General features: G+C 53.1%; 1 protein-coding gene across 1 annotated transcript in view; it reads right to left on the reverse strand.

The window, feature by feature from the left end:
* BPIFB2 (BPI fold containing family B, member 2) overlaps positions 1–10,529 on the reverse strand; it is a 19,664-nt gene extending 9,135 nt beyond the window's left edge. Inside the window, exons 1-6 of the mRNA XM_010841701.1 lie at positions 10,474–10,529; positions 9,557–9,703; positions 6,215–6,308; positions 3,935–4,039; positions 2,509–2,655; positions 1,019–1,079 (exon numbers count right to left, since the gene is read on the reverse strand). Coding sequence (XP_010840003.1) covers positions 1,019–1,079; positions 2,509–2,655; positions 3,935–4,039; positions 6,215–6,308; positions 9,557–9,668 — 519 coding nt within the window. The 5' untranslated portion in view covers positions 9,669–9,703; positions 10,474–10,529. The remainder of the gene's footprint in view (positions 1–1,018; positions 1,080–2,508; positions 2,656–3,934; positions 4,040–6,214; positions 6,309–9,556; positions 9,704–10,473) is intronic.

A 10,529-nucleotide genomic window follows, 5' to 3' on the forward strand; every position in this document is an offset into this window, starting at 1 on the left:
ATCCCCTTCTCCTCCTGCTTTCAATCTTTCCCAGCATCAGGGTCTTTTCCAATGAGTCAGTTCTTCACACCAGGTGGCCAAAGTATTGAAGCTTCAGCTTCAGCATCAGTCCTTCCAAAGAATATTCAGGACTGATTTCCTTCAGGATTGACTGGTTTGATCTCCTTGTAGTCCAAGGGACTCTCAAGAGTCTTCTCCAACACCACAGTTGAAAAGCATCAATTTTTCAGTGCTCAGCCTTTTATATGGCCCAGCCCTCACATCCACGCTTGACTACTGGAGCAGAGAGGAATATACTGGCTTCTGCCTTCCGGCCTCAGTGTTCTCATCTGTAGCGTGGGGGTCCTGAGGCCTGCCTCTTGAGGGTGTGAAATGGCACACAGTGGGTTGACTTGGTCTCCATTACTGCCACTACTGGAGGTAGGGTGCGTGGGAAGGGGCAGGGAGGGAAAGTAGGGCCCTGGCCCCTGGGACACTGTTGCTCACCAAGTTGGCCACCCGCAATGACAGGAGCTAACATAGCAGCCTTCACAGCAATGCTCACTCTCCCCAAACTGCTGTAAACTGCACAGGTGGTAATGCACTCAGCCCCACAGCCTGCCCACCAGGGGCTGGATAGGGACAGTGGTTCTCTCTCCTTACAGATGTGGAAGGAGTGGCAGACGGGGGCCAGGCGACTTGTCCAAGGTCCCAGCTGGGAAGGAGGGGACCAAGATCACATCCACCCCTGGTGCCCAGGCCCTCATCCACTCCCATTGTGTTCTCTTTTCAGAAGCTACGTGGCCCTGAAAGCACTCCACTCCACATGGCACTGGGGTGGTCTGAGTGGAGGAGCCTCCCTCCCCTGCAGCCCCACAACCGCCAGGTCATTGCACTAGACCGTCAGCCCCGCCTCCTCCCCACCCTTCTGGGGAAAGTGGAGGAGCCACAGGAGGAGCACTAACAATCCCTGCCTGCGACCCCCCTCTTCACTCGCTGCTGCCCCCCCCCATCCTGCAGGCTCTGGCAGGTCCTTTACCTTGCTCTTCAGCACAGCTGTGATGTGACTCTGCAGCGGGGCCAGCATCGCGGGGGCTGTGCTGAGGAGGAGACCAGAAAGGGCCCCTGAGCCCAGGTCAGCACCATAGGGGCCTGTCTCTCCCCAAAGCCAAGGGTGCCAGAGAAAAGTCTGTGCCCACGCCACACCCTGCCACATGCCAGGCATGGAACCAGCATGACTGACCCCACAGTGGAAGACACCGAGCCACCAAGAAGGGGCCATTGGTCCCAAGATTTGGAAGTGGCTAAGAATGAGGCCAAGTGGAGTGGGGAGACGGAGGGTGTTGTGAAGGCTGGACTTGACTACATCCAGCTGGCTTCAGGGCCACTGAGCCCAGTGAGGCGGGGCTGTGGCTGGCGGGACCCAGGTCTGCTCCCCGCCTGGGGCCCATTTCTCTGTGGCAAACCTACTACAATCCCTTCCTCACTGAGCCGGGGGGCTGAGTCAGTGTTTCAGAATGGGGATCCATGAAAAGTCACCGTTCCTTGGTTCCCTAACACGCTGACATGAGGCATGGCCCAGCCTTGCTGAATGGCCTCTTGGGGAGGCAGGAGAAAGGCACCAATGTTCTCAGCGGCATCAAACTCTGGGCTTCTGTTTTCCCATCAATAAACCATGAGCAGCCCCTGCCCACAAGGACTGTGAGGGACCGTGGGGGATCATGAGTTACACAGGCTAAGCAGGGGGCCCAAGTGGGAATAGATTTATACCCAAGCCTTGTCTGAGGAAAACGTCCAGTCTTTGGGTAAATGTTGCTCCCTTTTAAGATGCTAAAATATTCAATCACCTCGAAGTGAGCCCCCATGGCAGAGGAACTCGTAGCAGTGGGGTCAATCAGGCTGCCGAGTTTGAACCCATGTGCTAGCTGGGTGACCTCAGGCAAGTCACTTAACCACTCTGTGCCTCCACTTGCTCTCTTGCAAAATGAGGGAAATGCCTCCACCGACCTGGTAGGACTGTGAGATGACTCACAGAAAGGGCCCAGAACGTGTCCAGCACACACTGGTGCTCGGGAGGTGGAGTGGCCGTCAGCCTTAGATGCCAAAACAGGAGCAGCCACCTGACTCACGGGGAGAGCTTGGCGGGTCCCAGCCCCTCCCTGGGCCTCAGACTCCTCATCTCCGCAGGGCGGGGCAGCCCTCTGGGGGTCCCGACTGTGGCTGCCAGCCCAGAGTCCCTCTCCAAATAGGACGTTAATGGCCAGTGTGCATAGTCACATGGTGCGGAGCAGAGGTGGAGCCACGGGCTCTGGCCACACACTCGCTGTGTGACCTTGGGCATGTCCCTTCCCTTATCTGAACTTAAGTGTCTTCAGCCATTAAATAGGTATGATGCTGGTGGCAACGGGGCAGGGCAGGGGCAGGGCCAGCCCTCGGATCCATCATCGGGATTGGATGAAGTAGGAAGTTCAAGAAACAGCACCACAGCCTCCGTGTCCGGGTTCCAGCAGCCCAGCCTCCAGCACCCACCTGTTGCGGCCATCAAACACGATGGCTTTGTCGAAGATGGAAAAGCAGCTGGAGATGCTGACCACGGGGGTCCCGATGGAGCCCTGCTCCACGGAGGTGTCAGCCAGCAGTGCTATGGGGAGCAGCAGGTGCAGGGGCTCCGGGTCACTGTGGGGACACCAGTCCTGAGTCCAGGTGGCACTGCCTAGCAAGCCTACAGTGACAGATGCAAGATCCCCTCCCCCACTCAGGGGTCTGCACCTGCCAGCCCAGAGTCCCTCTCCAAATAGGACGTTAATGGCCAGTGTGCGTTGTCACATGGTGCGGAGCAGTGGTGGAACCACGGGCTCTGGCCACACACTCGCTGTGTGACCTTGGGCATGTCCTTTCCCTTCTCTGAACTTCAGTGCCTTCAGCCATAAAATAGGTATGATGCTGACCCCTTAACACAGGTGGGGACCCTACTCAGCATGAGATGGTCCCCCCCGGGGCAGGCTGGGCACACCGCCAAACTCCACTCAGGGTCACAGACATAGCATCAGATGGCCATGAGCTCTGGCTCCCTGTACCCTCTTATGTGAGACCCTGGGCCAGTCATTCCCATACTGAGCCTTAGATTCTTCTTCTGTAAAAATGGACATCAGATTGGTGGTTCCTATCTCACAAGGCTGCTATGCTGAATTTTCTAGAAAACAATCGTGTGAAAACATCCTACTTGAAGGCTGTAAACCGGTAGTATCAGGAGAGAGGAGTTAAAATAAGAACACTCAGCCCCCAGTTTGAAAATTAAATGCATATATAGTGACTGATGCACAGAAACAAGTCTAGTATTTTATTGAGCACCAGGTGCCTTGCACACGAAAGGGATAATATAATTTTAATCATAGCAGTGAATCCATCCACTCAAACCTCCATTGCTTGCTAAGTCGCTTCTGTCGTGTCTGACTCTTTGCGACCCTATGGACTGTAACCCACCAGGCTCCTCTGTCCATGGGATTCTCCAGGCAGGGATACTGGAGTGGGTTGCCATTTCCTTCTCCAGGGGATCTTCCCAACCCAGGGATCGAACCTGTGTCTCTTATACCTCCTGAACTGGCAGGCAGGTTCTTTACTGCTAGTGCCACCTGGGAAGCCCTCAAACCTCCATAGACATGCTTGTTTTCTTATGCTTTGGTTTTTTACAAAGGACGAAACAGGGTCAGAGAAGTGAAATGACTCTCTCCATTTGCATAACTGTTGAGCAGGGTCTGGATTCTCAGAAATTCTCTCACTGTCTCACTCCCCGCCCCCCATGGAGGATGGGAGAGAAGGCATTGGAGAGAGAGAGTGCTGAACAGAGTTAGAAGGTCTGCGTTGGGATCTTGGAATTTGCTAAATCCCCTTCCTCCGTTTCACCTTCAGAGAGTCCTTGAAAATCCTTCCACTCCCAACAAGGAGACTGACTCACCGGAAGATCTTGAAAGTAAAATTGGTGGCTGCCAACAAGCGTATTCCGAAATCGGCAACAAATGTCAGCTGGAGGTGGGACACATCGACATTCCGAATCTGAATCCTGCAGGGTAGGAGTCAAAGTGACAGGGCAGTCCCCATTAAACCATGGCATCAGCTCTGGGTGTGCGCGGAGCCTATCCACACTGTTGGTATTTATAAAGGACCTCTGACAACTAAAACTATGGGATGAGGAAGAGGTAGTGAGTTCACCATCATAGGGGGCATGCAAGCAAGGTTAACCAACCTGCCAGTAGGGAAAAGATTCAAAGGGCACCCCAGCATTAGGCATGAATTAAGTGAGATGATGATTACTCAGGTCTTGGAGGGATTTTAGTTTCTGATGGAGATCTGGAAAACTGGGAAGGTAGGGAAAGAAAAAACTATGGGATCCACAGAAGGCAGAAATCCCCCTCTAGTCAGCAGCTTTGGCTTGTAGCACTTTAGCAATGGAAAACTCAACTCCTTTCAAAGCTGCTTGTTCCGATTGCTCAGCACTGTCCAGCTAACCTATGATTTCTTTTTTCCTGAATAAAAGTCTTCTTTTTTTCTCTCTCTCTCCAGCACAGTAGCTAGTTGTGGGAGGTGGGGCACTACAAAGTGGTAGAAATGTTAAAGTGAATGTGTTAGTCACTCGGTTGTGTCCGACTCTTTGCGACCCATGGACTGTAGCCCACCAGCCTCCTCTGTCCATGGAATTCTCCAGGCAAATGTTAAAAGTCACATCAAAGCACTCTCTGTTAGCACTTGGGTGACATCTTTCCATGACTCTCCTTGGGACACAAGCTGACCTAGAGCCTGCTTCTTTCCACTTGACAACCATTCTGGATGTGTTCCCACATCTACAAACAAGGACTCCTGGCGCTGTTTTCCAACAATCGCGTGATTGAGCCTCTGTGTGGCCAGACTGCAAATCATTTAGGGATCCTCGACCTCGGGACACTGATGCTCCTGGGCCCGACATCATCAGCCCAGCCCTACCCCAGGGTCTCAAACTGGGGGCTTCCCCACCGGCTGCATTTTCACCCGCCCAGTGTTTGCAAGTTTTAAACATTTTTAAAAAGAGTTGCTGTCATTCAAAACTTGGTTGATTTTTATATACACAGGTATGGTTCTGGGCTCTCCTGTGACAATGCACAGAGCGATGGAGCCTGCCATGCTTAGCACTATTTAAAGATCGGAGCAGAAGGAAAGTCCACCGGGAGCAACTGAGAGAACCCTTCAGCAGCCCATGGCATGGGACGTTTAGCTTTCACTCCTTCCCAAGTAAATCCTTTACTAAATATTTGAGTTTGTGTGTTGTTTCTAAATCTCTTCACTGGGGAGGATGGGGGGTGGAGAGGGAGGTTCAAGAGGGAGGGGATATATGTATACATACAGCTGATCCACTTTGTTGTTCAGCAGAAATTGACACAACACTGTGACGCCACTATACTCCAATTTTTAAAAATGAATTAAAAATAATAACAAATGTAAAATTAAAATCAGAAGAAAAAAAGCAAAACTAAATAAATCTCTTCATCAATTCTCTCAACACCCCAGATCAGGTTTAATTATCTCCAAGAAGTTGTTATTAAGCTCTTTTTAATGGCTTCAACTTTGTCTCAGCATACCACATTTATACACTTTGTACATAGAGAGTATAGCACCCATTTTCACAACGCAACATACACAGAAGGAAGAAAGTACCTGTTTGTTGTTGATGACGATGATGACGGTGATGAAGAAATAAACTGCTGCTAGCAACAGTCAAAAAATGTACATGGCTTTTTGTAAGAATATACGTATGTACATACATTATGAGTTCCTATACGTGTATAGTATATATACATGATATACATGTGGATTTTCTTGGAAGTCCAGAGTCTTGGCTATAGTGAGTCTGTTTCCCACTGGGTGGGGACAATTAGCCCAGTTCCTAAAAGCGTCTGAGTCTGAGGTGCTCCCACCTGCCTCTGCCTTTGAGTCTCTGCTTTATGGAGAGGGGTATATTAGACTCACATGTGTGTCTAGATTCAGTGTTAGGCTTTTGGAAGAAGTATCCAAGGCCCTGTCAGCCCTGGGGACCTAGGAGCCAGAGTCTTAGGCTCTGTACATAGAAATCTACTAATTAAGAGGCATCAGACCCCCTTGGCTGGTCCCAGCTCCTGCAGCCTCTTGTGCCCACTCACCTGGCAGGTGGGAGTATCTAATTTGGTGAGGGAAACACTCATCTAGCTGGTGGGGGGCAAGCACTCACCTGGTGGGCTGGAAGACCCCTCCACTCTCGTCCAGGAAAAGCGGCACTGTGACCTGCAGAGCATTCTGGAGCGGGGCTTTCCCGGCTTCAGCCGCTGAGGGGCCAGAGCAGGGTGAGGTCAGGCCGTCCTCAGGAGCCGCCAAGAGAGACCGCACCACCCACCATCTGCCCCACACCTTGGGCGAGGAGAACTCAGAGATTGGAAGGGGCGGGCTTGTCCACAGGCGCACAGGGGGCCACCTGGGGGGCACAACCCCACCAGGCCCTACCAGACATGTCTTTCCTCTTTGCCCTTCCAAATCCCACGTATCTACTCTCTCCTCAAAAACAGTAACACCCTTTGCCCTTTTGCAAGGCCTTGATCAGTTTCCACCTCCTTGGGAGCTTCTACAAGGCCCCAGGCAGAAGGAGCAGTTCCCAGCCCTGCGGGGAGAGGGTGGAAGCAGTCTCTCTTGCAGGCTGAGGGCTCAGGAGCCCCTCAAAATCTAGGTGCAAATCCACCTCTGCTACTCACTACCTGTGCGGCTTCCCCGTGCCTCAGTTTCCCTGCAAATCAATCTACAATGCTTAAAACGGTAGCTGTCAGCTTTCTCAGGATCTGGCACCTCCCTGCCCCCTGCACTTTCTCCAGAGCTTGACTTGGGCAACTGTGATGTATGCTGGAGTCACCATGGATCTGTTGCCAGCCTAGGTCACCGCTCCCCATATCCTTTCTTTAGCCCTACCAGGTACCTACTGGGAGCCCATAACACTGAGTATCTAGGGAACCGGCTGCTCAGCTTTTATCTCAGGCACCAGTCAAGAGCTATATTGGCCCAAGACACACACGGAAGTGCACTAGACTCCTGAAGAGGACAGTTTCTTAACTCCATTGGCAGCCAGCAAGTTTTCCTTGGCACCTAGCAAGTTCCAGGGTTTGACATCACACTATGAATTGCTACTTCCAAGTCCCTGAAGGATTGCTGTTGTGGTTCAATCGCTTAGTCGTGTCCGACTCTTTGCGACCCCATGGTCTGCAGCACGCCAGGCTACCCCGTCCTTCACTATCTCCCAGAGCTTGCTCAGATTCATGTCCATTGAGTTGGTGAGGTCATCCAACCATTTCATCTTCTGCTGCCGCCTTCTCTTTTTGCCTTCAATCTTTCCCAGCATCAGGGTCTTTTCTAGAGAGTGCATCCCCAGTGAAACACCCCTGTGACCCTTGCAACAACAGGGAGCCAATGCTCTGCCATCTCCATTAAGATCTCTGGATCTCTGCCCTCATGATGGGATGGTTCTTCTTGGACCTTCATCTCAGCCTTAGGGATACTGGTATTCCCTTATATCTATTACTCTTGTGTTCTTTGTTCACTGACTCAAGGGACATGAGTTTGAGCAAGCTCTGGGAGATGGTGAAGGACAGGGAAGTCTGGCATGCTGCAGTCCATGGAGTTGCCAAGAGTCTGACACAACTGAGCGACTGAACAACAACAGCTTGTGTTCTTTAAATTCTTCTTAACTCTTACTAGCCAACTCCCTGTTACTCCAGTTTGCTCTCAATATAGATTAAACTTTCCTTGTTCAAATCACACACTCAAAAAAAACAACAAAAAAAACGATGCCTGTCACATGGGGTCCTTGGAAAGACCCACTCAGTTCACAATAAATATTAGCTCATGTGGCTATTTGTAATTATAATGGCTAGCACTCCTATCATGCTCCCTTTGTCCCAGGCATTGTTCTGAGTGCTTTCGCTTTCCTCAAAATTCTGTGATGTCAGTGCGATATTATACCCAGTTTACCAAGAGGTTGAGGACCCAGGCAAGAAGAAGCTGGATCTGGGTCAAGATACCCAGCCCTCAAGGCCCTGGACTTTCTCCCACACCTGGGCTGCTGGGCTGACAGAGGTGCTAATTCAACAGTCAAACCTAAGTAGAATTAAAAGGAGAGGTTGGGGTGCAGCAAGGATGCATCAGAGGAGGAGCCCAGTCTGAACTTCCCTCTGAATTGGCAGAGGACCTGGGGAGCCCCTGTGTCCCTCGAGGCCTCGGTTTCCACAGACCCTGGAGCATAAAGGTGCTCCCGAGGCCCCTCTCCAGCCTGACTGCGGCTGAACTGGACTCACACCCGGGCTTCTGGACTCCGTCCACAGTGCTGCCCTGATGTGGGCTTGAACCCTGGGGCTTGCAAGAGGGGATGGGGAGGATGTCGCAGTATTATGAAAAAGCCTCCAGCCTTGCCATGCAGGAGGTGTGTAGCAGTGTGTTCTTGGCTATTTGTTTCCACCAAGAACGAACAGGCAGCTGCAGCTGGGAGGGCTGTCTGGGGACAAAGGAGGCTCACACAGCACGGGGAGGGGAGCGGGCCTGCGGTCATCCTCATGCCACTCTGACACGGATCACTGACCACTTTCACTGTCTGCCCATCTGTCCGGATACAATGTTCCGGAAAGCTTCATGCGCCCCAGGGGGGACCCTGCTGCTTCCCTGAGCTACCTGCCTCCACAACCATTTGTGTTCCAGAATCCTTGAAAGTCCCCTTCACTGTCTGACCTGAGTTCCTCATGTTGTTATCCGAGTGTGGTCTGGCCTTGGGGTAAAGAGCTTCTGATCTTTCACCTGTGACCTCTCACCAACCTTGGTGGGATCCCAAAAGCCTCCCCAGGGGCAGTTGCAGGGCAGTTTTTGTCTCACCCTGGCCTGGATGTCCTTATTTTGGCCCCCTCTCCAGGATCACATGGGACTTGGAAGGAGGGAACAGAGACATGGGGTAGACGCCTTGCCAAGAAGGGCCCAGAGAGCGGCTGCTGCTTCTCCCTGGGAGCCCAGCAGGGAGGGCCCAGCTCCTGGACGTTCCCGAGTGCAATGCTAGGTGTGCGTCTCCCCAGCACACGTGTGCACACAGCCCCCCACACACATCCCAGGATGCAGGCCCACAGAGCTACACACCCCGAGGCGTGTGCCGTGGCCTTGCGCACGTGCCAGTGGTTAGGCACCCTCCCGACCCTCAAGTATGCAGGTGGGCACATCATATCTCCATGGATTTTCAAACTCATACCAGACACATATAAGCAAAAGGAGCCATTCAAACTGACCCATCCTCACATCGCTTGGGCACGGCAGCCACGTGCACGCGGGCATGGCATGTACCTCCGCTCATGCAGCCACTGAATAAATATTTGTTGAGCAGCGCTTTCTGGGGCCCAGGGACACAATGGCAGAAGAGAAATCCAGGTCCCCATGGGGTTTGAGTTCATAGATACACAGGTACATTTAGGATTGTACACACACCTACAGGCATGGACGCCCAAGCTCACCCTCTCGCACACACACATGGCCAACAGCCTGACAGCACACCTCTTACCATAGCTCAGCACTTCCTTGTTGAGTCTGAACACGGTGCCTGGCCTGGAGGCACTGACCACGGGCAGCAGCATCAGTGCCAGCAGCAGGCCCAGCCCACACGCCCCAGGCATGGTGGCCCTGGCCCCTTCCCCCCAGGATCTGTGGGCTGGAGTGGGGACAAGCATCAGGGAACTGGTCCAGAATGGCCCCACCCGGGGTGGCTAACCCCATCCCAACCTGGAGGTCGCAAACCGTGAGCGGCGATCCCAGCCCTGCCCGTGACCCCTCACCCCAGCACATTAGGTTTTGCATCTCTGCTCTGAGAAGAATCCCCATCCCAGCCTGCTTCTTCAGCAACCATGGTGGCATCTGGTCTGGACATGGTCCCAAGCCCCAGAGAAGACATGGCCTTGCCTAGGACCACGCAGCAAATTGGGAGCAGGTGCAGGACCCAAGTTGTGCCAGAGGAGGATGGGGGGATGCCCAGATGGGGAGACTGAGGGCAGCGTCCCGTCCCCAGGAGGGAGCCTAGGCCCAGTGCCCCAAGGCCAGCGCTGTGTTGCCTGATGCCAGGGATCCAGCCTGGCCTTGTGTCCGAAGCCTCCAGGGAAGGATCCGGGGTGCTTCCCATCCTCCTCTTATCCTGTGCCAGGTGAAGAAATGTCCTAAGCATAGGCCTCTCACACGGTCCCCAGCCCCTCCCCACTCAGCCCAGCTCAGCGGACTTAGGGAGGAGGAGTCAGGTGGGACCAGGGTGGGGGGCTGCTGCTCAGATAGACAACTAAGGCCCAATGAGGTGGCACTTGTCCAGGGTCCCATAGCAAGATAAGGGATGGACCCTTCTGCAAAAGGCTTTTGGAAGTAGCATCCCCATTGAACAGATGGAAAAATCGAGGCTCCTCCCTGGAAGAGCACCAGCCCCATCTCTGTTCCTACCTCAGGCGGTTCCCAGGGCAGATAGACTCTCAGCCCCAGCCAAACCCTCTGCAGCC

Source organism: Bison bison, unplaced genomic scaffold, assembly GCF_000754665.1.
Source record: "Bison bison bison isolate TAMUID 2011002044 unplaced genomic scaffold, Bison_UMD1.0 scf7180017864167, whole genome shotgun sequence".
NCBI classification, from domain to species: domain Eukaryota; kingdom Metazoa; phylum Chordata; class Mammalia; order Artiodactyla; family Bovidae; genus Bison; species Bison bison.